Source organism: Natrix helvetica, assembly GCF_964273705.1.
Source record: "Natrix helvetica genome assembly, chromosome: 1".
Taxonomy (NCBI): domain Eukaryota; kingdom Metazoa; phylum Chordata; class Lepidosauria; order Squamata; family Natricidae; genus Natrix; species Natrix helvetica.
Window position 1 is genome coordinate 311674787 of NC_138548.1, and position 27932 is coordinate 311702718.

General features: G+C 41.5%; 1 protein-coding gene across 3 annotated transcripts in view; it reads left to right on the forward strand.

Moving 5' to 3' along the window:
• Positions 1–27932, forward strand: part of COL7A1 (collagen type VII alpha 1 chain) — a 152750-nt gene that overhangs the window by 73353 nt on the left and 51465 nt on the right. For all 3 annotated transcript variants that reach the window (XM_081938128.1, XM_081938129.1, XM_081938130.1), the window contains exons 59-76: positions 908–934; positions 1022–1063; positions 11982–12062; positions 12919–12954; positions 13098–13133; positions 13444–13524; positions 14479–14514; positions 14737–14808; positions 15797–15841; positions 16036–16071; positions 17010–17045; positions 17737–17841; positions 19092–19127; positions 23271–23306; positions 24319–24366; positions 24846–24881; positions 25427–25558; positions 27389–27589. In XM_081938128.1, the coding sequence (XP_081794254.1) occupies positions 908–934; positions 1022–1063; positions 11982–12062; positions 12919–12954; positions 13098–13133; positions 13444–13524; positions 14479–14514; positions 14737–14808; positions 15797–15841; positions 16036–16071; positions 17010–17045; positions 17737–17841; positions 19092–19127; positions 23271–23306; positions 24319–24366; positions 24846–24881; positions 25427–25558; positions 27389–27589 (1122 nt within the window). The remainder of the gene's footprint in view (positions 1–907; positions 935–1021; positions 1064–11981; positions 12063–12918; positions 12955–13097; positions 13134–13443; positions 13525–14478; positions 14515–14736; positions 14809–15796; positions 15842–16035; positions 16072–17009; positions 17046–17736; positions 17842–19091; positions 19128–23270; positions 23307–24318; positions 24367–24845; positions 24882–25426; positions 25559–27388; positions 27590–27932) is intronic.

Below are 27932 nucleotides of genomic sequence, written 5' to 3' on the forward strand. Positions count from 1 at the left end.
GACCTCAAAGCATATCTCTCAGATGCCCACCCCTGCTAAGAAGTCCCAGGCTCCAAGTACCCCATCCAGAGTGCAGGAGTTGAGAGCAGAAAAGAGGAAAACATATGGTCACACACCTACTTCTTCTCTACCATTGTAGAAAAAAGCAGTTTCTCTGCAGATATGTAATAGTCATCCAGATTTTTGTAACTCAGGTATAGTATATGCTTCTTCTAATTCACACTAAATGTGTAGGAAAACAAAAGGTAGTGTGTGACCAGCAACAATCACTGGCCTAGGTTCCAAGATCCATAGTGGCACAGTGGTTAGAGTGCAATACTGCAGGCTACTTCTGCTGACTGCTGGCTGCCAGCAATTCGGCAATTCGACTCTCACCAGGCTCAAGGTTGACTCAGCCTTCCATCCTTCTGAAGTGGGTAAAATGAAGACCCAGATTGTTGTGGGCAATATGCTGACTCTATAAAACCTCTTAGAGAAGGCTGTAAAAGCACTGTGAAGCGGTATAGAAGTCTAAGTGCTATTGCTATTCCAAGGGCTGTGTAGCACCTACTTCTGTGAAGGGACAGCTGACCCAGAAGTTACAGAGGAGGGAGTAGTGGTAAATATAGCAGTGTTTCTTCTCTCCATCCATGCTGCTCTTTTTCTGTGCCTTTTCTTGGGTTCCTGTACTTGGTTTACTATCTCTGAATTGCAAATACCTGGGCAATCACTACAAATTACAGAAAAGAGATATTTCAGGAATGCCTCCAGTGATTTGTGGACACCAAATAAGAACTAGCTATCTTTCAATCTATTAAATGTGTATAATGCCATCCATAAGGGAAAAAAAGAAACATATTACAAGCACTATAAAATTGCCTCTTCTTATTTTAATCATTGTTGGTTTTTTGTCCTCTTTTCTCTTTAGGGAGAGCCGGGTCCTCCAGGCCAAGTTGTGAGTGCCATATTTTTGTTTCCAGTATGTTGTTTTAAACCTTGATTTTGCATATGCCTGATGTACTATTTCATTTATGGTCTACAGGTTGATGGGGGACCTGGAGAAGGAGGGCAAAAAGGTGAAAAGGTAATCCTGCTTTTAAGTCCCAGCATGGATTGTATTTCATCTTGTTTTACCACTTGTTAAGTAAGCGATTCCTACAACACTGAATTACTTTTACAATTCTCCTGACTAAGTGATCATCCCATCTCAAAACTGACTATAATAGCATTAGCAGAAGCACAGTCTTATACAAAGCTATTTTTGCTTTTTTCAATACACTTTCATTCCACACAACAGCCTACAAATTGCCTGCTATCTTCCTATCGGTTTTATAAATCTTACAGTGTCTTCATCCACTGGCTTTTCTTGAATAAACATTCTAAGAGGGAATACAGATTCAGCCACTGTGTCTAGTTTCTCATTGTCCGTGTATAGCTTACAATTAGTCATGCTATTTTCTTTGTGGAAAACATTATTGGTCTTCAGTGACATTAATTCTCAGATCCACGCCCCTCATTTTGTTTTCTCAATAGATTATATAGGATAATGTTTTTCTGACATGTCTTGTTTGTTATTTTTAGTAACTTTGATGACTTGGGTAGAGCCTGGACTTGTTTTGTTACAATTTTTCTTTCTCACCCTTACGTTTTGGGGTAGCTTACCGTATTTTTCGGAGTATAAGACACACCTTTTTCCCTCAAAAAAGAGGCTGAAAATCTGGGTGCGTCTTATACACTGAATACAGTATTTTTTTGCCTTCTAAAGGCCGGTCCCCTTCACCAAAATGGCCATGCATACCCTTATGGAAGCTTTCAGAGAGCTCCTGGGGGCTGGGGAGAGCAGAAATGAGCAAAAAATGAGCCGTTCCCCCCCCCCAAGCCCCCAGCCCCCAGTAGCAATCTATAAGCTTCCATAAGGGTATGCATGCAATTTTTTTGACAAAAAGCATTTTTTGCTCATTTTGGGGGGGGTGCCACACCCCCCAGGAGCACTCTGCAAGCCCCCCCAGGGCTATTCATGCCTTTTTAAAAAAAAGAAACGGGCCCATTTTCCAGGGCGCTGCTCTGGAGAGTCCAAAGAAGGGTTAAACACAGCCAATCTGCCCAGAACTGAATTGAAAACTTTAAGCCACGCCTCTGGTGCTGACTATCCCCAGATTTTTTCAATTCAGCTAGCCCAGTGGACGCGCTAAAATTTTTCTCCAGTTCTAAGATTGATTCCTTGGACTCTCCAGAGGAAGAATACCTTTTAAAACGGTGTAATTAAGGATTTTTTAGAGCAGGCTGGTGAGTTTTAAATTAAGTTTGTTTTTTTCCCCTTTTAATTGGTTTTTTTCTCACCCTTTCGGCTCTCCTGGAGTCCGGGGCTTTGCTCTGGCTCCTCGAAGCCGCAGGCAGCTGTTGGGGGAAGCGCGTGGGTCGGAGTGCTGACGCCAGCGCTGTTGGGGCACCCCTACTGGGGGCCGATTCCCGCTGGAAGCCCTCCGTTGCAATTTGTGCTTCTAGCAAGTCAAATTGCGGCGTGGGCTTCCAGGGCAGCCATTTTGGCTTCTTCCCTCTTCAAATTTGGCACGCAAAGCAGCAGTGAGTTCCGGCCGCCATTTTGGATTGCGCAACCTTCCGTTTCTACTTTTAAAAGTTTTTTGCCGCAGCTGCCTGGTGCCTGGCTCTTTGCAGGAGCCGCGTGGGGTCAGACTTGGCCGGTGTGACCGGCGACCTGGGCCCCAATCCAAGCAAGGGATAGCGGCGTGGGATCGTGGCCTGCTGGGTCGCTTCCCTTACTCTCCTGCAGGCGCTGGGAGCGAATTCTGCTCGCGCCTAAAGATTCCAAGCTACTTCAGGCCTTGCAGTTTCTCTGTCTCCTCAGGAGCATCGTGCTGCGGTGGGCTTTCTGGAGGTGGTGAGTGGTGGTTTTTTCCCATCCCCCTACTGTCCCAACCAGTGATTGTTACCATGGCAGATCAGGCCCCTGAGAGTTCTGAGGGTGTCTCTTCCAGAGCCCCTGTAAGACAGGCCGGGAAAGCTGCCAGGGAGGCCATTAGAGGGAGTAAGCCTTACTCCAGGCATGGCCCCAAGCAGGGCTCAGGCCTAGACAAAGATGCATTAAGGCGACAGAAGGCCTTAGAAAAACAGTCTTCCAAAGACCAACAGCAGGCCCAATCTTCCCTTTCGGTGTCTCCTGGGGAGCCCTCCAGGGAAATTCCTCCAGCCCAGGGAGGCCCCATTTCTGATAGTGAAGAGGAAGGGGATTCCCTGGCCATGGCAACTTCTCCAGGCCATTCCATGGCTGATCAGGCTGATCTCTTTGCCTGTCCCTCTGATATGGAGGAGGGACCAGCTCCAATGGGGCCCTTAGCCCCTCAACAGCTGATCCCCAGGCCCACTCAAAGGGTTCGCCCCATTGAGGCCCAAGGGCCTAACCTATCCACTGAAATGCAGGAAATAATTAACAGGGCCATTTCCCAGGGCATTGAGGCAGGCATGCGAAAAGGTGGCAAGCGCACTCGCAAGACCCACCATTTGCAACCCCAGGAGGATTCCAGAGAGATGGCTCCTAGCCTTCCACCCCCGTCCCTGCATTCTTCAGTGGCCTCCGATGAGTCAGACTGGGAGGAGGAAGAGGATTTTCTTCCTAGGCAGGAAGCTGAATTCTCTGGGGATGAGGCAAGCCCCGCCAAAAAGCCGGCCTTTTCAGGCTTATTTAATTTGGATAATTTCAAAACCATTTTAGATAAGGCTAAGATCTCAACTCGCATGGGGTCCACCCCCCCAGCTCAAGAGGTTGTAGACCCTGATGATCTATCTGGGGATCTCTTTGAGGAACCCATTTCGGTCCAGGAAATAGTTCCTGTACCCAAGATGTTCCTCAATTTAGTTCAAAGACAGTGGGCGCAGCCAGCTACCATGGCTACCCCCAGCAGCCATGACAAGAAGCTATACACGGTGGATGCCAGCCTGGAGGAGCTGCTCAAGCTCCCTCCTATCGATCCCCCTGTAGCGGCTCTTACCTCCTCTTCTGTGCTACCTCCTGACCTGTTGGAGGGGCTCAAGGCTGAGGACAAGAGAACCGAGACTGCTTGTCAGAAGACCCATCAGGCAGCTGCATGGGCTATTAAGTCCTCCGCTTCGGCCTCCTTTTTCTCCAGGGCTGCTCTCCTGTGGCTGAGGCAGTTGTTGAGGAAGATACCTGCCAAGGACGTTAAAGTCAGGCAGGATATCAATAAGATCATGGCAGCCACAGAGTACACTGCTGATGCCACTCTGAATGCTGCTAAGTTTGCCTCACGTGCCCTAGCGTCTAATGTTACTTCCAGACGCCTCCTGTGGCTTAGGCACTGGAATGTGGATATGCGCTCCAAATGGAAGCTTGTTACTGCCCCCTTTAAAGGGGACAAGCTGTTTGGTGAGGTCCTTGATCCAGTCCTTGTGGAAAACAAGGACAAAAAGAAAGTGATGCCATCAGTCACCAAGAGGCCTGATCGTAAAGGTCCTGGCTCTTACAGGAGGCAGGCCTTTCGGAGCAATGAGCCCTCCACCAGTTCCGCCCCCTATCATCGGGCGTATCCCCAGCAGGGTGAGCGGTCCCAGGACCGTCAGTCCTTTCGAGACAGAGGTCGCCAACAGCCCTTCCCCAAGCGGCCATTTCGGGGGGGCTCCGGCTCCCGACCCTTTAGGAGGTATAAATGACCATCACAGGTCAGCTCCCATAGGAGGGCGGCTGCAGTTGTTTCACGCCAAATGGGAGCAGACCACGTCGGACCAGTGGGTTCTTCAAACGGTCCGCATGGGTCTCACTCTAGAATTCTGGTCCCCCCCTCCCCGCCACTTCATCCGGTGTCCAGTTCCCTCAGGGTTAGTCAAAAGATCTCTCATGGAACAGGAGATAAGGCACCTCAAGGAGATCAGGGCCATAGAGCCTGTCCCAGCAGGCCAGGAAGGAAGAGGGTTTTACTCCATCCTGTTTCTGGTCCCCAAAAACTCAGGAGGGTGGAGGGGGATATTAGATCTAAAGAGGTTCAATCACCACGTGACATATCGCAGGTTCAAGATGCAATCCCTCCAGTCCATCTTGGGGTGCATCAGACCAGGCGATATACTAACGTCCATAGACCTCAAAGAGGCCTATCTCCACGTCCCTATCCGCAAAGCCCACCGCAAGTTCCTGAGGTTCTCTTACGCGGGCCTCCATTACCAGTACCGGGCCTTGCCATTCGGCCTATCATCGGCGCCCAGGACATTCACAAAGGTTCTCGCAGCCGTGGCGGCTTTTCGACGGTCACGTCCGGTCAGACTCCACTGTTACCTGGACGATGTTCTCATTCTGTCATCATCGCATCAACAAGCTGTCAGCGACCTAGAACACACCATGCAGGCGCTCCGGGACCACGGGTTCACCATCAACCTGGAAAAAAGTCATCTCGTTCCCACGACCAGACTGAAGCATCTAGGGGCCGTCATCGACACCACTTCGTGCACGGTATCCCTGTCCCCAGAAAGGGTGTCCAGTCTTCGGGAGATGGTCGTTCAGGTGCAGCAGTCACGACTAGTCAAGGTGGTTCAGCTCTCACAGCTCCTCGGCAAGATGATCTCGTGCCTGTCAATCGTGCCTTGGGCGAGACTTCACTCCCGTCCCCTTCAGTGGCTCCTGCTTCCATATCAAAGAACAAACAAAAGCAGCTCAACAAGACTGATTCCAGTTCCAGCAGAGGTACGTCGCTCTCTAAAGTGGTGGTTGTCTCCGGCCCTGTTAAAGGGGTCGCCATTCAAGGAGCCAGTCAGGCTCACCATCACAACGGATGCCAGCCTGTTCGGTTGGGGGGCCCACTGCCACAACCAGCTCGCACAGGGCAGGTGGTCCCCTTCCGAAGCCGCTCACAGCATCAACTGGCTGGAGCTGAGGGCAGTCAGGCTTGCGCTCAAGCGCTTCCAGAGCACCGTTCAGGGCCACCACGTGCGCATCATGACAGACAATGTCGCCACCAAGGCGCACATCAATCGACGGGGGAACGCGCTCCAGATCCCTGATGAAGGAGGCGGAGCTCTTGGGTCGATGGGTGGAGAGGTATCTTCTTTCTCTTCAGGCAGAGCACATCTCGGGCACGAGCAACACCCAGGCGGACTGGCTGAGCAGATCCACAGTCGACCACTCGGAGTGGCGTCTACATCCGCTGCTGTTCCAGCAACTGTCCCAGAGGTTCGGCCTCCCGCTGGTGGACCTGTTCGCCACCGCGGCCAACGCGCATCTTCCGCGGTTCTTCACAAGGTTCCACGACCCAAGGGCGGAAGGAGTCAACGCGCTGCACGGCCCGTGGCCGAAAGGTCTGCTTTACGCTTTTCCCCCGCTACCTCTTCTTCCCAGAGTCATCAGGAAGATCCTAGCAGAGGAGGCGGAGGTGCTGCTGGTAGCACCGTACTGGCCCAGGAGAACCTGGTTTGCAGACTTGGTGAGTCTTTCGATCACACCACCGTGGCGGATTCCTCCACAGGACATCTCTCTCAGCCAGGGGGCCCTTCAACATCCAGAGCCCCAGTGGCTGCAGCTGGCCGTCTGGCACTTGAGAGGGATCTCCTAAGCAGAGGCAAGTTGTCAGACAAAGTGATTGGCACCATCCAAGCGTCACGACGGCAGTCCACAACGCGCATCTACGACGCCACTTGGAAATCCTTCACCAGTTGGTGCACTGCTCATGGTACGTCTGCGCCCCTTGCTTCGGTTCCTGTCATCCTGGACTTCCTGCAGGAAGGTTTGGACAAGGGCCTGGCACTTAACACCCTGAGGCGCCAGGCAGCAGCCCTGTCAACCATCCTCTCAGTTGAGGGCTACGCATCTCTTGGCCGGAATCCGACCATCCGCAGTTTTCTCAGGGGAGCGACCAACCTGAGACCCCCAGTGGTCCACAGATACCCATCTTGAGATCTCAATGTAGTGTTGCGGTCCCTCATCGGGCCCCCGTTTGAGCCACTTAAGACGGCCAGTCTCAGACACCTCACATTCAAGACGGTCTTTCTGGTCGCTATCACGTCTGCTCGTCGCATATCGGAACTGGCTGCCTTGTCAGTCAGAGAGGACTTGTGTCTCATTCGTAACGACAGAGTAATCCTGAGGCTGGATCCTTCCTTCATTCCGAAGGTCAATTCCTGGTTTCATCGGGCGCAGAAGGTGGTCCTTCCGGATTTTTGTCCGCATCCTCGGCACCCGAGGGAAAAACGCTGGCACATGCTGGATGTGCGCAGGACTATTCGCAGATACATCAAGCGCACGGCCAGTTTTCAGAAATCCGAATCTCTATTCATCTCCTTTCAACCAGCTTCTCAAGGCAAGAAGGTCTCTTCATCTACCATCGGCGGATGGCTGCGAGCCTGCATCGCGCTTGCCCACGTTTTACAGTCCGTTCCTGTGCCTCGCAATATCACAGCACATTCGACTAGAAGCGCCGCCACCACAGCTGCCTGGTCTACTCAGGCACCGGTTGAAGAGATCTGCAAGGCGGCCACCTGGACTTCTCTGTCTCCATTTGTCCGAAATTACAAACTGGACAGTTTTGCATCGGCGGAGGAGGCCTTTGGGAGGCGTGTTCTTCAGGGCATCCATACCAGCGGAGCGACCCTGATGGCTGAGCCTTCCCGCCCTAGTGACAGTTAGCTTGGGCATGTCCCTTCTTTGGACTCTCCAGAGCAGCGCCCTGGAAAATGACCATTGTCTTACCTGAAGGGTCCTTTTCAGGGCGCTGCAAGGGAGAGTCCACCCCGCCCTGGGGTCTATTCTCCGCTGGTGTTTGTAAAGTCACAGTGTTGTTTTGTTGTTTCTGTTATTGTTGTTTTTGACTTGTTCCATATTAGACTTCCAGTTGAAGTTTCAGCGCGCAACTGTTCCACGTCTTCATTGAATAAATCTGAGGATAGTCAGCACCAGAGGCGTGGCTTAAAGTTTTCAATTCAGTTCTGGGCAGATTGGCTGTGTTTAACCCTTCTTTGGACTCTCCCTTGCAGCGCCCTGAAAAGGACCCTTCAGGTAAGACAATGGTCATTTTGTGAAAAACAGGCCGTTTTTGGGAGGTTTGCAGAGTGCAAAAACTTTTTTTTTCTTTTGGAAAGCTCTTTAACTGATTGATGAGAATTATATTGATCAAGTGCTGTGCCAGCAGAAACATCTACCTATCTACTGTATTTCTCTATATATATATTTCTCTCTATCCCTCTACCGACCTACCTACACACACTCTCTCTCTCTCCCTACCTACCTACTGTATTTCTCTATCTCTGTATTTCTCTCTCTCTTTACCTACCTACCTACCTACCTACCTACCTACCTACTCTCTCTCTCCCTACCTATCTACTGTATTTCTCTCTCTCTCTCTCTCTATATATATATATATATATGTATATGTATATGTATATGTATATGTATATGTATATATATATATATGTATGTACGTACGTACGTGTGTGTGTGTATTTATATGTATGTATATGTATGTATGTATGTATGTATGTATGTATGTATGTATGTATGTATGTATGTATGTATGTATATGTACCAGGGATTGTAACACACATACATACATATGTGTGTGTGTGTGTGTATGTTTGTGTTACAACCCCTGGTATGCCCAAATATGGGAGGGAGCTCATTACTCCCCCTTTCTGTCCTTCGGCTCATTACAGAAGACCATCCAGGCAGAAAACCATATTTTTATTTTTAATATTGCCTTTGCTATGTTTGTGTTGTATTTGTGCTGATAAATAAATAAAGGGAGAAATATATATTTCTCTCTCTCTATCCCTCTACCTACCTACCTACACACACTCTCTCTCCCTACTTACCTACTGTATTTCTCTCTCTCTCTCTCTATTTCTCTCTATCCCTCTACCTATCAACCCACCTACTCTCTCTCTCTCTTCCTACCTATCTACTGTATTTCTTTCTCGCTATCTCTTTCTATTTCTCTCTCTCTATCCCTCTACCTACATACCTACATACACTCTCTCTATCTCTCTCTATTTTTCTCTCTCTCTATCCCTTTATCTACCTACCTACTTAACTACTCTCTCTCTCTCCCTCCCTACCTACTGCATTTCTCTCTCTTTCTCTCCCTCTCTATCTACCTACCTACTTTTTTTTTTTAGTTTGCCTCTTCAAAACCTTGGTGTGTCTTATACTCGGGTGTGTTTTACACTCCGAAAAATGCAGTAACTTAAATGCTATTATGCTTAGAGGGTCATGATTGTTTAATTATGTACAGGTGGCAGTAAAATAGTCAAAATTGGCTCGCAAAGTAAAATAAAATAAAATATGAAGAAAACAAATAGAACAGAATAGAATGGAACACGGAACAACTAGATCGTCCTATCGGCTCATTGGTACCATTTTTCCTGCTCCACTTGTTACTACATCTTAACAATCTGTTATTTGCTTCAAAATATCTAGGTTCACTACAGAACAGTCTTATCTCTGTACATAATTACTTGCACATTTACATCTCCAACAGCAGACTTATAATCTTGCCACAAGCATTCTTCATATATTTGTCTATAAATATATTAAACAATTAAGGCATCATGGTCTTAATCTGGGTTCAATATTGATTGATTTGCTAAGCATTCCATTTATTCTCATACTTGGGAATATATTTCCTTTCTATAATATACCATTCTTAATCACTTCCAATAAACAAACCTTTTATGTTTTTTTGCTGAAGAACAAAAGTATGGTCAGCACTGTCAACAAAAGCTACACTGCACTTTTGAAATTTTGAAATTCCTTGTCACTTCATACATTTTAGAACAGAATTCTACCATATGCCTTCCCAGATCAATTCATTCTCATGTGATTTGTGTATTCACTCTGCTACTTTTCTTTTGTATAAGGAAAGAAAAATGGCATTCTTCCAATCATCATGCAAAGATGCAGACTTCATATATAGATTAAACAAATCGCACAGCTGCCCCAGAAGCAAAAAAACACCCATATTTTAATCTCTCCAATTATATCATTATTTTTCAATATTCTCATGGCATTTTTTACTTATTTTGCATCATATCTATCTCAAATATGAATGTTTATAGCATCTCAGTTCCTTTCTTCTGTGTATAGCTATCATTCTAATGCAAATCTCTCGATTATATTTCCCACATTATTCCCAAATTACTTTTAGGATAAAACCTCATTACAATTTTTGAGACTTCATAATTACTCGTCTTTGCCCACATATTAAAAAAACAATTCCAACAACATTTTCATGCATTTTAATTATTTTTAATGTTAACCATTCCTTGTCATTTTGATGTCATTCCTTGTCATTTTTAATGTCAACCATTCCTTGTCATATTCTTTGCAAAAATATACATATTTTTATTTATTCATTTATTATTTTAAGTTCAAGTTCATCAACTCCATAGCAATGCTAGGCAGCTTGTAAATAAATAAAAAATTAAAAGACAATAAAATGTATCAAGAAGAAAAGAAGTAATTTTTCTCTTATCATAATTTCTGGCAGTAATCATTTTCTCATGTATTCTTTCTCATCCATAACCTGGCTGTCACCTCATTTTTTCTAGCAAGCATCGGTTGTCCCATTAATATAAATCCATGTCCTTCTGTTTCCTTCTGTAATATAATTCTTTGTATTCTGTTGAAGCAGCTTCCATGTCTTCTTTTGTTTCATTTGCTACCCAAACATTCTGCATGAGAGATTAAATTATTTTCCTAGAGGACTCCTCCTTCCTCTTCTTGCAATCATTCTACATTCATTTGTTTCCTTCATTTCTTTCTTTCTTCCCTTGCCCAATTTTCCTAAGGTCCACTTTTTACATACCAAAAGATGGCCAACCCCACATTCATAAATTCTCATCACCATTCCCTTCACTATTTCTCCTGGTCTTCCAGCATAAAGAATGAGATCAGTCATGCTTTTAGATTTATAGTCATTCGTTTGCTATTAATAGACTTGAGAACATATTTGAAAGCAACCTTTTTCTAAGCTGCAGTAGATCCTTCTGGCTGGTTCCATTTACTTTTCTATACTTTTTCATCTCATTCATATCCATGCATTTGTGTCATCCATAGAATACAGTATATATTTCTCTAGATCATATTTATTCAGAACTCTGCATATTTTTTCCCCAAAATTAATCCAAAGTTCTTTCCATACACGCTTGTTCATTTGAGTATAATGTGTAACTGCTACCAACCACAGATTCCTACTTTCATGCATATCCATACTAATCTACATAACACCATTTCACAATTTCTCAAATTCCTTTTGTTTATCTTTGCTTCCCTGCAGTAATGATCAACTCCACAAGATCAGATAACTTTCATTCAGTTTTATTACATCATTCCTCTTAACTTCACAACATAATTAGGTATTTTTGCAGTCCATTCAGTACTTTGCAGAATTCAAAGACCAAACAAAATATCAGTTTTTCCCTGAATACCAGTAACTAACTGTATTGTATATATACGTATATTGTGGGTATATGAATATATAATTCATTCTTAACTTTTTCAAGCACTCTGTTGCTCTCTTTCTCTCTCTCAGTCTCTGATTTGATTCTGAAACTCAGGTTGAAGCTATCTGCTCCCTACCTTTACAGCAAATGGGAGGAAAATACCCCAGTGTGGAGTGACCTTTCCAGCATATCCAGTGTACTATTCTGAGAAAATATTATTCATTTTCTCAATCTGGACATTTTTATGTATTCCTATCATAGCCCACTTTATATACCAGTTTTCTGAATCTAAATAATTCCAGCATTTTAAAATATTATTTCAATTCTTTCTCTGCATTCCTGCTTAATTTGCGATATTTGTTAGGTATTTTTTTTCATCTGCTGAAGGAATTTAATAAAATCTGCCCATTCGTTTAAAAATGCATTTAATGTCATGTCTAGTTTGGGCCTCAGAGAAACTGGGATTCTTTGCATATCTCAAAATTTGTTTCTGTACTTCAGTTTATAAAAAATGAAACTACTTGTGTGCTAGTTGTCTTTTTCCATTTTAGGGGGAGCCAGGAGACCCTGGAGAGGATGGCATGAAAGGAACAAAAGGAGAAGTTGGTTTACCTGGCGTGCCAGGAGAACGGGTAGGTTCCAGTTGCCACACTGCATCTTTAAAGAAGGAAATATGGTGCCTGCTTCAGCTGTTCTAGTCATGGAGTTATGTTAGAAAGGGGAAAAGGATTAAAAGTGCCAATGTGCAGTTAAACATAGAGATGTTTAATTGCACATTGGCACTTTTAATCCTTCCCCCTTTCTAACATAAGTCCAGGATTTGAGATGGAGGTAAGCTTTTTGAAACAGGAAATCTTTTCCAGTATTGAAAGAATTTCTTATAATTTAAAATGATCATTATCAGGCATCAGACTCAAATAGGAAGTGTAAGCCTTCTGCTTTTGTGGCTCACAGAAAAGAATTCACTAATTAGTAAACGTGGATATACTGGTAAATGTCAATACACTCTTAATGCAGTGAGTCACTCTTTCCTGCAGTAAGACAAGGAAATATGAAGAGCACAAGATTAAATCATGGCTTGACCAAGTCCTTTACAGTATAAAGAGTACACTTGTGGGTTGCTGCCAGCATTACTGCGAGTTTGGTGCACGTGCAACTTTGCGCGTGGGTGAAGTTGCCCATAAATAGTTCTGCGCATGCGCAGAACATTAAAAAATGAAAAAAGGAACCATGCCGCGCCGACCAGGGAACCGGTTTGGAGGCGTGGCAGGCCTGGGTCGCTGCTGGTTCTGGTGACCCAAGTTGGCAGACCACTACTGGTTCAGCTGAACTGGTTCGAACCAGTAGGAACCCACCTCTGAAACAGTAGTAAGGGGAGATAGGAAGAGGTTTTGGGAAGGCTTGTAAGACTACAGTCCAGGAAACTGGTACCAATCATTCTTTTCCCACAAGAGAATTGCAGACACATCTTTATCCTCTCTCTTCCAGGGAATTGAAGGTTCCAGAGGGGTCCCTGGAGTTCGTGTAAGTCTTCTCGTCCCCCTTTTCATATGCTTCAGAAGGGAATGTAATGCTGTTGCTTCCTCTGGGATTATTGAATAGCAGGAGGCCCAGTCTGCATAATCATTTTTTTACTTAGATGGTCTGTCAACTGTCTCATTTTGCAGGGTGACCCTGGAGATCGAGGCCCCGTAGGAGAGAAGGTAAGAGTTCTGATTTTGTCATTCACTAAAAGAGATGATGAAAAAAAAGACACTGGCGAAAGCCGTGAAAGCTCACCAAATATTTTTTATAAAGCTACAAGATCTGATATTTCATACAGAATTTAGAGAGAACCTTAGTTGTTGTTTTTTTTAAGAAGCAAAGTAGCCTCCATTACTGCAGATAAAAGTGGATTATGTAAGAATTAATGAATGGCCCATAGCCATGGAATTAAGTTCATTAATTCCTAAAGTCCCTACTTGTTGCCATGGTTGTTTTCTCAGTCACTTATTCGTTTAAATTTTTCTTCAGGGTGATCGGGGTCCTCCAGGCCTGGATGGTCGGAATGGCTTGGATGGAAAACCAGGACAAATAGGCCCTTTAGGCCAAAGAGTAAGTCTGATACTTGCTGCCTTCATGTGTATCAGGACTCCAGCTCATAGATTTAACAGCTGTTAAGCCACAATGATTCTGCATCACTCTTAGCAAACTTAGCTGTTTATGGGAAGCTGCTGCTAAGTCCAAAAGTGTATTTTGAACATTTTGTACTGATACCAATGTGCACAATAAGGGAGTCACACTGAGTTTCATCTAGTTTGATGAAAAGAAGGACTAGGGGTGACATGAAAGCAGTGTTCCAGTATCTCAGGGGCTGCCACAAAGGAGAGGAAGTCAAGCTATTCTCCAAAGCACCTGAGGATAGGACAAGAAGAAATGGGTGGAAACTAATCAAGGAGAAAAGCAACCTAGAACTAAGGCGAAATTTTCTGACAGTTGTAAATACTCCAACACTGGAAGCTTTTAAAAAGAGATTGGATAACCATTTGTCTGAAATTGTAGGTTTTCTTGCTAAGTTGGACTAGAAGACCTCCAAGGTCCCTTTCAATGCTTCTATTCTATTCTATCTTGTTAGTTCCAGCATATAAAAGTTAGTTATCACTGGTCTTTACTGGAGCATATTAATTGATTTTATATATGCAAGTTTTATTTTTAATGGCATTATTGATTAAGCAGAACAATATAAATAAATGATATTTTTGATGTGCCGAAGCTTGGATAGTACTGTACAAATGTTATGTAGATTTTATGGGATCATCACTATAGCCATTTGTCACTATTTGTCACCCAGAAAAAAGGAAGTAAAATAACCTCATTTAGAAGATTGAAACTGGGTTCATATAGCACACTGTGAGGTGGGTTGGGTTGGGTTGCATTTGTGAGGTGCATAAATTTGGCAAATATGTTTAAACAAATCTTTTGGGGAACTGCAGGTAAAAGACAAAGACATGAGCACAAGGCAGAGTTCAGTGCCTGACTTCTGATTGCATCCTTGCTTTATTTTCTTAGGGTGATCCAGGAAAGCAGGGTGACCCTGGTCGAGATGTAAGTATAAAAAAACCCCACTGACCTCTGACAAGCCTAAATAAGATGAGGGGTTATTCTTCCTCTTATTTAACTGATTTTCTCATATTGGGGAGCTGGCACATTTTCTGTCCTAGACTACTAAATTTGGCTACCATGTATATCTATAGAAGAGGAGGGTCTCTATTCTACTCTGCATATCCACAATAATCTGTTGTTGTTGTTTTTTTAAAAAAAAACCAGGGCTTGCAAGGTCCTCATGGAGAGCAAGGTCCTCCTGGAGCAATTGGCCCACCGGGATCTCCAGGATTGCCTGTAAGTGAAATGGTTAAAAGACTGATGTGCATCCAATGCAACATATGAGATTGAAAGCCAATATTTATTTATTTATTTATTTATTTATTTATTTATTTAATTTGATTTCTTAGTCGCCCCCTCTCCCCCCAGGGACTCGGGGCGACGTACAATAGCAACAATATGCATATTTTCCAATAGGAGCATTTGTCAAGTGGGCGGTCATGTCTGTGTTAATCACCACAGCTAGCCTCCGTTAGTGGGTAAATTACACAGATCTAGTGAATCAATCAATTGACTATGAATGAAGCCAAATTGACTTCTCAGTTGACTAACCCACACAACTCTATAATACCTCAGCCATAAAATATAGGAAGAATGTTCTTGTACTTCCCTTCCTATCTAGGCCCATATAGAAATGTAAGATACTTATTAGTTTAGTTTTCCATTTCTGCTTTTTAAATTTTAAAAAAATATTTAGGTTGACAACCGGACCAAGATTAGTTAATAGAGTGTGAAAGTGGGCTAAAGTGATTGGTAACTAAATTCTATTCAATGCTGGATTCGTGTGGTGATCTTGGCAATAGAATTCCCATCTACCAATTTAGGCTTACAATTAAAAAGGATGCAACATACACATACACACAAAGAAAATGTAGGAAAAGGAGGGAGAAAAATAAAAACTCTGGCACCAATTATTAATACTATATAGATTTTGTAATGTCTGTGGGTAATTAGCCACATGCAAATTTATACTTGTCTCGTCATCTAGAATGCAACAAATTCATAGAAAAGGAGAAGTCCAAAATGGCTGCACTGTCAAACAGACCAGGGACTAACTAATTTTTTTCTTCACTTGAGTTTACCTCCCTAACCATTGGTTGCAACAAAGTCATACATTCTGTATGGATTCATCCATCCTGTGTATTCCTTGCAATTCTATGGCCCTTTTGCAGTCAAGCTGGTGAAAGCTCTTTTAGGTGGCTGATCCCCTACATTTCTTTTCCAGGGCAAATCTGGTGAAGATGGCAAACCTGGGCTGAATGGGAAGAATGTGAGTGTTGACCCTGATCCCTCTGCTAGAAGTGGGGCTTCAGGTTTGACAAGCAAGGCCTGTATTGGGGTGGGAAGAAAGGGAATTATTAAAATGTGCTGTTTTCTTTCGTTCTTCTAATTGTTAGGAATATCATAGCATATGCTTCTAAACTAATCTGGAATACAAATATGAAAATGATGTTTACTTTCCAGGGAGAAGATGGGATCCCAGGAGAAGATGGGAGAAAGGTAGTTTCTTCTTACATACTTCCAGCATTTCAGCCAAACGTTTATCTGTTAATCAGAGATTAGAACCAAATTACTTAAGGGTCCCTGTTTTTCCTCCCTATTTCAGTAACAGCTTTGGGCTATGTTTAAATTTAGAAAATGTCATCAGAGGCACCAACTATATTTCTTGTTTTTCTGAGAGCTACATTCCAATTCAAATAAGCCTTTCCTCAGGAAAACTGTTTTTAATTCCACCACCACTCTAAAAAGAAAGTATGGATATTCTTTAGAGATGCCAGTCTCAATTTCATTCCATGTTTCACTCCATTTTCCTTCCAACATTGAGCCAGAATTTTGCCAGAATTTTGCTCTTTCCTAAAAATAAATAAATATTTTTGTAAGTGTTGAGCAGGCCAAGAAATTAGCTTAGGTACCTGTCTAGAGACATAGGAGAATGGTTCTTTTGCGAGCCAAGAACCAGCAAATCTAAGAGCGACCCAATTTTGCTCTTTGTCATAGCTTAAGTTGAATAGCAGATCATTGTTGATGATTTCTTCACTTCATCAGTGGTCATTAGAGGATAAGAGTCATTAGGTGGTGTTTTGTTAGGCAATGAAACATTAAGGAATTGGCTCTCACACATCTAAGGTAGGCCATTTTGACCCTCAGAAGTATCCCAAAAGTAGTCTATTTTATTGATATCCATCTCAGTAGAGGAGTGTAACAGATGCTGGTCACCCCCGGTTTAGCAAGGGGGGGGGGGAAAGTCATGTTATGTCATGTGACGATGTAGCATCGCAAGTTTGACACCTGTGCCATATAGGTTTAGGTGACTCTCCTTGGATTGTGGTAAAATTCAGTGGATGGATGTTAGCATCCAAGAAAAGTTTGCTATTTATGTATAAGAAAACTCCAGGATACATACAAATACCGTTCTGATTTTTTAAAAATGTGTTTAGGGGGAGAAAGGTGAATCTGGAACACCTGGCAAAGAAGTAAGTACTTTTCCATTAAATGAGTTTTCTTCACCAGTTTGTTTTTACCTTTATTCTGTTTTTTTTAAAGTAAAGACACTGCCAGAGTTATCTGCCTGGAAAAGTGGATAATCAGAGCATTAAGGTTAACAGGGATCCTGCCAGATATGAGAATAAATATATTGTTTCACAGTAGGTTTGTGTGCACCGAAAATACTATGCATGCAAAGAATCATGATATAATAGCCCTGTGTAAGTTGTGAGCAAGGAGAGATTTATCTCCACCCCTTCAATTCTCACAGCTTGCCCCTTCCCAAGCTATGAGAATTGACACATGGGTGAAGTTTAAGGTTAAAAAAAAATCTGGTCAACTTGCCTGGTCTTTAAATTGTTCTTACGCAAATATTTTCAAAAAAGAGAAATAGATTTAAGGTATAGGGCTTTATTAAGTCATAAGTATGTAGGTTACCAAGAAAAGGAAAACAGATAATATTTAGAAACATGGGTGGGGTTAGCAAGTTATTAGAGCCCAGAAGTTCTCTGTAGAGAAGAATTTACAACAAAGTCCGTGATGTCGCCTGTTAAAAGGCACTTCAGAAAACAAGGATAAGATCCTTGGCTCAGATTCTGTAAAGCTGTTGCCAGTTTTAAAAAGGCCACAGGAAATCTCCCTACGCATGATATCTAAATGTATTTGTCTTTTTTTTGACAGGGTCCTGAGGGTGTTAAAGGAGAGAGAGGAACCAATGGGCCCCCAGGGCCTCCGGGGCCATCAGGTGTTCCCGGCGTGCCTGGACAAGTTGGTCAACCAGGCCAGGTAATTTCCTCCTCCCGCAGAATCTATAATAGGAAATGATAAATTACAATAGGATATGAACATTAAGCCTCAGAAGAAACTAGCATGAAGATGGATAGGGGCTGAAATTCATTATGGGGAGCATGTGTGCACGTAAAAGGAAAAAGAAAAACACAGAACTGAAATTGAAACGTCAATGAGAGAAGCTGAAACAACAGAAAGAAAAAAAACTTTGGAGCAGGGTAATTTGCATGTACATGCACACATATATAAGTAAAAAAAACATAAGTCTTTTAAATATGTATTTAACCATTTACATTCAGAATTATATTTATATAGTTACGGATAATGTATTAAAATATTGCTCGTATAATCAGTAATTAATATATTGAATAAACCTATCTTTTTATTTAGAATTATTTTTCTAAATTTATTTTTCAAACCTTTTTATTGCTGAATTAGTTTTTTTAAGCAGAGCAATTTTCCACACTGTCAATATCTCTAATCCACTAAAAGAAGTTACCTTTGAAGTATTCTACAATCGCAAGCTTATCACATAAGAACAGGAAATGGATGAATATTTATGTTGTATCAATATTTATTTATTTGGTTGTTTGTTTGTTTATTTATTTATTTGGAGAAAGTGGCAATCAGCAAACAAGTTGGATTTGGGATCAAAGATTGATATTTGATCAAAGATCTCCCCAATATTTTCAAAAACTTTCAATCAGACTAATTAACTGGGCATTGCCAGTGAAGATGGTAATGAATACAATATGTTTTACAGTCAGCAATACAAATCATCAAGTTTGCAGCTAACATGATGCAGTTTAAATAGATTGTAATCCCATCCCTAGTCTTCATCATCAGTTCCTGTTGACTTGATATAAAAATAATTCTATACAGAAAAAAAATCATTATGGGAGTCAGTCAAATCTCATATCATCTTTTCAAGAGAACCATTTCTAATTAATAAATGTTTGTGAGAATTGATAGTAAATAAATATGCATTGCATTAATCAGGAAGAATTTAGATTTCCAGAATCAGTTTGAAAGAATTATTGGTGAATTTTGTTTTGGCTTTGCCAAAGAATTTATTTGAAATGCTCATAGATAATGTTTCTTTTAAGTGTCCTGGTATTGCTCATGTGGTTTGTTATTATCGTGAGTTTTCTATCCTTGCTTAGTGGCTATTTAGGACCATGTTGGTTGGTCTCAATGGAATAAATGTCTCTTTCTAGTTCTCTAATAGTACATTTTGCTATTTTCAGGGCTTGCCCGGCCTCCCTGGAATATCTGGCCCAAAGGTAAGCAAGAATCTACTATGCATCACATAACATCAGTAGAATTGTAAAAAAAAAAAAAAAAGTCAGAGGTCACTGCAATTCTTCCTTCTGTCTCAATGGCAACTGAATTCCTTCTATGACTTTACAGAATTTTTTTTTTAATTGTAATTTTGAACCCACACATGAAGGATATTGTTATTGTTTTGGGAACACAATATATACAGTACATGTGTATTTCTATGGCTTTTTTTTCATCCCAGAATCTGTGAGTAGAAACAATTGGCATGTGAAGGAAGCATATTATAGATTGGCTATATCAGCCTTCCACTTACAGTCATGATTTAAGTTATCCTATCTTTCACAATCCACCTGATATTGGAATCTGGAACATAAATAACTTTGCATCTAGATCAAGCATCTAAATTGTCTTTCATCTAGAGCAGGATGTTTCATTCCACTTCATTTTAATGGTAAAATATTTTTTTTAAATACAAAAAAAAATACATCACCAAGAGAGGAAAAAGATAAGTAGTGATTATAGTGTGTGTGGGGGGGGGGGGGGAATCTAGATACATTATAGTGATTAAAATAAATGTGTCAAAAATTAACAGAAAAAAAGATCCATACAATAACTAAAGATAACAACATGAAGTTATTTGATTGTTCAGTTTATCAAATCTAGATTGACAGCAATATATTGCATTACATTATCATTTTAGAACACAAAAGTTTTGCGAAAATGGTAGACACACATCCTAGTTAACCATTAGTTAAATTAGGAGAGTAATTTTTTTCCAGTTCTGTAAAATTATCTTCTTTGACATGCTTCATGTTATTTGGGAGGATAATAATTTCCATGTTTTAGAAATATTGGTCAACATCACATTGAAATCCTTTAATATACTATTTGTTCCCAAAATTGCATTGATGTATATAGTAATTTGAAAATGAACAAGATTATAATTGGACAAAACCAGGGACATTCTTCTCGGATATCATAATATAACTTCAGAAGCTGAGAGACAAAACTATTTGCAATAAGTCTAACCATTTAATTAAGAATAGTAATCCAGCAAACAAATGATGATGGTAACTCATATCTTCATAGAATGCACCTCATAAATTCAGTCCAGATTATATCAAAATCTGTTTAACAATTTACTTCAATTTTTTGTGGCAATACCTACAGTAGAAATTACAAAACAAATATTGACATGTGCTTATTATTTATTTAAATTCATAAGACTGTTCATCTTGATCTCAGCAAATAAGATGATAAAAACATAAAACAATAATATCACCATAAATGCAAATTAGCAGCCAGGTCAAATATATAATACAATAATACAATAGTAGAGTTGGAAGGGACCTTGGAGGTCTTCTAGTCCAACCCCCTGCCTAGGCAGGAAACCCTATACCGTTTCAGACAAATAGCTATCCATCATCTTCTTAAAGACTTCCAGTGTTGGGGCATTCACAACTTCTGGAGGCAAGCTGTTCCACTGATCAATTGTTCTCACTGTCAGGAAATTTCTCCTCAGTTCTAAGTTGCTTCTCTCCTTGATCAGTTTCCACCCATTGCTTCTTGTTCTACCCTCAGGTGCTTTGGAGAATAGTTTGACTCCCTCTTCTTTGTGGCAACCTCTGAGATATTGGAATAATGCTATCATGTCTCCCCTAGTCCTTCTTTCTCTTAAGCTAAACATACCCAGTTCCTGCAACCGTTCTTCATATGTTTTAGTCTCCAGTCCCCTAATCATCTTTGTTGCTCTTCTCTGCACTCTTTCTAGAGTCTCCACATCTTTTTTACATCGTGGCGACCAGAACTGAATGCAGTATTCCAAGTGTGGCCTTACCAAGGCATTATAAAGTGGTATTAACACTTCACGTGATCTTGATTCTATCCCTCTGTTGATGCAGCCTAGAACTGTGTTGGCTTTTTTGGCAGCTGCTGCACACTGCTGGCTCATATTTAAATGGTTGTCCACTAGGACTCCAAGATCCCTTTCACAGTTACTACTACTGAGTAAGGTATCACCTATACTGTACCTGTGCATTCCGTTTTTGTTGCCTAAATGTAGAACCTTACTCTTTTCACCATTGAATTTCATTTTATTAGATAGTGCCCAATGTTCAAGTTTGTCAAGATCCTTCTGTATCTTAAGCCTATCTTCTGGAGTGTTGGCTATTCCTGCCAGCTTGGTATCATCTGCAAATTTGATGAGTTCCCCATTTATTCCCTCATCCAAATCATTGATGAAGATGTTGAAGAGTACTGGGCCTAAAACAGAGCCTTGGGGTACTCCACTGCATACTTCCCTCCATGTAGATGCAGTTCCATTGAGAACTACACGTTGAGTGCGGTTGGTCAGCCAGTTACCAATCCATCTGGTGGTGAGGCTGTCTAACCCACATTCTTCTACTTTATCTAGTAGTAGGTTATGGTCTACCTTATCAAAAGCCTTACTGAAGTCCAAGTAAACTATATCAACGGCATTCCTCTGGTCCACTAATTTTGTCACATTATCAAAGAATGCAATAAGATTAGTCTGGCATGATCTGTTTTTGACAAATCCATGTTGGCTTTTGGCTATTACTTTGTTTGCTTCTAGGTGTTCGCAAATTCGTTGCTTGATTATTTTTTCCAGAATCTTTCCTGGTATTGAGGTTAGGCTGATAGGTCTGTAGTTTCCTGGATCTAATTTTTTCCCTTTTTTGAAGATGGGAACCACATCAGCTCTTTTCCAGTCCTCTGGTAGTTCCCCAGTGTTCCAGGATCTCTGAAAGATATAATTCAGTGGTTCTGAGATCTCGTCTGCTAGTTCCTTCAGAACTCTGGGGTGTAATCCATCCGGTCCTGGTGATTTGAACTCATCTAGGGTAGACAGGTGCTCACTTACCATTTTCTTCCCTATTTCAATTTGTGTTCCTAATTTTGTGGTGCTGCTTTTGATAGGTTGGACTGTTTTATCCCTTTGTGTAAAGACAGATGCAAAACATGAGTTAAATAGTTCTGCTTTCTCCCTGTTGCTTGTCACCTTCTTGCCACTTTCTCCTAGCAATGGACCAATTGTTTCCTTAACTTTTTTCTTGTTTTTAACATGTTGGAAGAAGCTTTTTTTGTTAATTTTTACTTTTGTGGCAAGCCTTTCTTCATTGTGAGCCTTAGCTTTCCTCACTTCATCTTTACAGGCTCGGGCTATTTGCTGATATTCTGCCTTAGTTATGTCCCCCTCCTTCCACTTTTTATACTTACTTTTTTTGTCTTTCAGTTTGTCAGATAGTTGTTTATGCAGCCATGCTGGTTTCTTTTGGGAGCTGTTGTTTTTCTTCTTCATTGGTATTGTGTTAGACTGGGCTTTTCTAATCTCATTTTTCAAAATTTCCCAAGCTTCTTGAGTTGTTTTCCCCTCGAGGATTCTCATCCATGGAATTTTTCCCAAGCTCTCTCTAAGTTTATTGAAATTAGCTTTCTTAAAGTCCAAGACTCTAGTTTGACTTTGTTCTATAAACTTCAATGCAAGCTTCTCGCAAATTGGGCCACATTTCCAACCCCAATACGTATCTATTTTTTATAAATCTAGATTGAATTATAGATGGTATTACCATATATACTTTCAGATAAGCTGAGAATTTTTGGTCTCAAAATAGTCCCCAAATTGGATTCAGCTTATTCATAAATATACATAAAAGGGAATACTTTTTAAAAGCACTCGTATACTCTCATGGATAAGCCAAACCAAAATATTATGAAAAATATGCTACCATGAATAAGCCAATTGTGAAAATTTAAAATGGAATTTGTTCTTGAAAAGATTATTTATTGATGCAAAATATTAAAACAAATGAAATTTTTCAGAATATATTGACCAAAAAAACCTTGAAGGTTGGCTTATCCACGAGTAGGGCATTTTTCATGGTATTTTGGTTAAAAATTTGAGGGTTGGCTTATGCCTGGATAGACTCATTAAAGTATATGCAATATATGATATTTCTGTGGCTTCCTAGAAAACATGAATAATTTAGCATCCACATTAAGCAGAGTTATTGATCTACAGCTTGCCCAACTTGGGAGGTCTTCCTGAGTCTTTAATATCTTCTAGAGCAGAATTGAATTTCTTTGTAATTCTCTACCCAGTGACTTCTCATCCTGTTCTGTTTCAGGGAGACAGAGGAGAGCCTGGATTCAAAGGAGAACAGGTGGGTATTTCTTCCCAGGAATTTAATAATTTGAAATGAATTATTTCTAGAGCTTTGAAACTCATTATGGATGCTTTTGTGACACAAAATTTGGTCTGATAGGAATCCCATTTTATTGAATATGAATGTGACTTTTCACTGAGCCCATCTCTCCTTTCTTTTAGTTATTTAACAATGAGATCTTCAGTGAGGTTTGATAGAACCTAAAGCACAGTAGAATCAAGTAATATTGTACGGAAACAATTTTAAGCAGATCAATGGCCACTGATTTGGATCATCCGCAGTTTATGCCAGATGTACCATGTGTTTGGAAAGGTGCCCCCAGTTATCATCCAACATAGCAATCCATATATTACTAACTCATACAGTATGCCAAAGACCTTTCCATTTGTGCATTCCAGTGGCTGGTTTCTGATCTGTTTTATCACTATGATGAAAAAGACCCTGGAAGACAATGATTCAGGAGTGTAATCAGCAGTGAAATTAATTATGTTGCCACTGGTTTTCTGTGGCCGTGGCTTGGTGGGGGTCATGTGACCGGGTGGGCATGGCCATCTTTTCCCCACTTTTTAAAGCATTTTTCCCTACCTATTCACCCGAACCAGCAGGGAAAAAATGCTTTAAAAAGGGGGGAGTAGGTTACAACAATTGCGCACTCCAACAGCTGAGTGTCATGGAACCTTTTTAAAAGCTTTTTTTTACTACCGGTTCTAGCAAACCAGTCAGAACCGGTAGCATTTCACCCCTGAGTGTAATCCAATTATTAATTTGGAAATTGCTATAACAGTCATAGCATACTGAAACTTTCCATAAGAAATTAGTTGAATGATTTACTTCACCCCAGAGTTTAATCTCTGTTTCTAATCCTGAGAAATATCTGCCTTTCTACTGTCCTTTAACTCTGATTGCCAGGATTCTGCTTCTGAAGCGTATATTCTATGGCAAAATCCAGATGTATGCCCTATCACTTGGACTACTTTCATTCTAATTTTTTATTTTAATTTTCCTTCAGGGGAGAAATGGTGAAACTGGGCCACGAGGTGAACCCGGGACAGCATCAGTGAGTGAGCAAAAATATTATTTCATCATTTCATCTTGAAAGCCTAGGAAGGAGAACTTACCTCTGTAAAAGTTTATCAATCTATTTTATTACCGTCATAGACCAGCTGCCCCTATGAAAGTTTAAACTGAGAAGAATGAACGATTTTATCCTGAGAATGTGCCATGAATCATGGATGAAAATAATTCCTACTGCTGAGTGTAGGATTATATTAAAATATTTAAGGGATTTATAAGACAGGAAAATTATTGAATAAAAAGTTGTTGGGGTAACAGAGCTGGCAGAGTTTGCTAATCAGGAGTTTTATTTCTCAAGAACATTAAAGCAATCTCTTAAATTTGGACTGAGTTCAAGGAAGGATGCTAGCCTGCATAAGGCGACTGCCATCCTATTCCATTATGTTTGATGTTTATTTCCAATGGTCTATTTTCTTTTTCATTTTCTTTTTTGCTCATGCTTCCCCATTTCTGTTTGTCTAGAATGTTGAACGTGCCCTAGAAGCAAATGGTATTAAGGTAGGAATTCAGTTTACATCCTCCGTCTTATCTCTGTCCTGCACGTATCACTGTCCCACCCTCAGAACTCCTGGCTGGCTTTGTAAGAAAACAACTAAAAAAAAGATAAGTGCCTCCTGCCTCAGGTCAAATATATTTATTGAGTTAAAAAGAACCATCTTCTCTAAAACTATCTGAGTCATTACATGACATCTCATTACAGATTTTGGACCCAAGAAAGCAAACCTTTTAACGTTAGTTTCTAAATTGTGGAACGATCTGCCGCAGGAAATAGTTTTAATTATTTATTTTTTGGTCCTTATGTGACCACTTGAACAAGTTGTTTTGGAATTCTGATAACCAAAAGTAACACAACTTATATACAGTTTAAAGTAAAGCATGGGAATCTTGTTTATGTCTGAGCCAAATTCCCTCAGTGCCATAATGAAGCAGAATTAGGTTGGAGCCATCATTCTCTCATATCTTTAAATAAGTTCAAGGAATATTAGTTTATAAATGTTTGCATTTTCGATTGTGTTCAGTGATGCATCTTTGCTTCCGCATAGATTTCCCTACTCCGAGAGATCACTGGTGCTTATGACGGCAGCTCAGATCTCCTACCGCTTTTCCCTGACCGCCGGAGAGGACCGAAGGGTGAGAGAGGAGATCCAGGAGAAAGAGGGCCACCAGGGAAGGAGGTACGGCTGAGTTCTTCATACATAAATATTAAGTGTATATTTTATTGTTCTTTTTGGTCTAGCTGGGAAAAGCTCTTTACACATATACAAACAAAACTCTAAACTCGGTATACATAATATTTTCCTGAAGTATCCTAAACCCAAATACCATGGCAATGATGTAGACAAATGGGTTCAACACAGAGGTGGGTTGCTCCTGGTTTTACTACTGGTTCGCCTTGCTCGCGCTGCACGCGCATGCCCAGTTCAATGTAAATTGTTTTTTATGCATGCACAGAACAGTTTACAGTGAACTGCGCACGCAGTACTAAACAATATGCCAGCAGCAGTAACCAGGGAATCAGTTCGGGGGCATGGCCAGCTTGGGTCTCTGCCAGTTCTGCGACCCAGGCCAAAATACCACTACCGGTTCAACTGAACCGGACCAAACCAGGAGCAACCCACCTCTGGTTCAACATTGATTAATGCTTATATGTTAGTATCCCTATATTATTATTTAGAAAAAGTTCACTAAAAGTGGGGCAGAGACCCCAGGCAACCAATTCACTACTTTCCTAAATGTCTAAATTCTGTGATAAAAGGCCAGTTTCGAATTGAGGCTCTCAGATGCGAATTACAATGTTTGAAGAATAAAATATGAAACAGTAAGCTGTAGTACAGCAGACCGGGTGACTTCTGTGAAGTTGTAGCTCAGCTTTGCAATTCAATGGAAGGCAGCGAAGTTTTCTCCTGACCCTCAACCGATGGGTGTGCCTGAAAGGTTGCATGGTTTGGGTAAGTGCTAAGAAATAGGAAAATCAAACGTTTAGTATTCATTGAATCCCAGCAGCCTGTGGGATTCTCATAGGGTTCTTTACATACTTCCATCACTGAAAAAGAGCCCCAAATCTGATCCACCGTTTGTTTCTTGGACTTTAAAGGATGATAACAATGAGCGCATTGAATCACACTTGAAAGCCCCCTGGGTGTCCTATTTTGTTCAGTTAAATAAGGGGAAGCATTGGATTAAGACACCTCTAATACCTCCCTCAGAATACCCTTTATGGAGAGGGTTGTTTTGCCTACGTCCATGATGGCAAACATGTGGCACAGGGGGCACACAGAGCCCACTCTGCGGCCACGCGAGCCGACACCCCAGCTCAGCTCCACTGAGCATGCGCACGTGCCTCCCACCGGCCAGCTGATTTTCGGATCTCTGCCGTGAATGCATGGAGGACGGGGTGCATGTGGGAGAAATGTGCGCATGCACAGGGGTTGTGTGCTCATGCGTGGGGGTTGTGCGGGGGTCACACAGCCCATTTTTGATCCCAGGAGGCTGCAGGGAGGCGTACTAGGCCCAAAATGGGCTGGAGGATGTCGCATGCACATGTGAGGGTGGTTGCACACACGTAGGGGGGCAGGTGGCAGGTTGTGTGTGTCACAGCGTGCATTGCATTATGGGTGTGGGCACGTGCACATGCACACTTTTGGCATGCGACAACAAAAAGGTTAGCCATCACTGGCCTATGTTACGCTCTGTATTAAAGGAAGAGCTAAATTGGCTGAGACAAGACTGATTTACTATATTTCTAATGCTTAGATGTCAACTGGCCTCTCCACTCAAAATTAATGGCCTGCATCTGTTTCTCACTCATATGACAAGAATGATTTGAAGATTTGAAGCTAAGATACATAAATAGTTTGAGCCTTTCAATTACCAGCTGCTGATTTTGTGGACAATTTTCCAGTATCTGCAATAGTCTTAAAAAAAAAGCCGTGTCCTTGAATCTCTGCCTAACAAGCTTTTTATTACAGAATCGGCCTAAGTAAAAGTCTGACTATTTCTTGTAGGGTCTCATAGGCTTTCCTGGGGAAAGGGGAGCAAAAGGAGATAAAGGAAATGAAGGACCACAAGGACCACCAGGACGTGCCATTGGAGAGCAGGGGCCAAGAGGATCGCCTGGGCTGTCAGGGGAGCCTGGAAAACCTGGAATTCCAGGGCTGCCAGGCCGGGCAGGAGAACTTGGAGAAGCAGGGAGGCCTGGAGAGAAAGTAAGCAGAAGTATGAGCCCTGACTGAAAAGCTTTTAAAAAATCATCAGGAGCAGTAAAATAGTCTTGACTTGCTCTTCGTGTGAATGTATGCTTTGATTGTATACATGCTGATGATCTTGGCCTTAGAGGGAGCCTCTTAAATGGGATTGTCTATTATAAAACACATCTGAATACTTATTTGTTCATCGCAGAACCTGTATGTACTTATTTATGTCACTATAAAGTTCTGTAACTGACAAATACAAAACAGTATACATAATAACAGTAAAACCATTTAAAGTATCTATAATAGTTTTTCACTACAATGGGGAGGGGGAAAAACCATATCATAACTTCAAGTT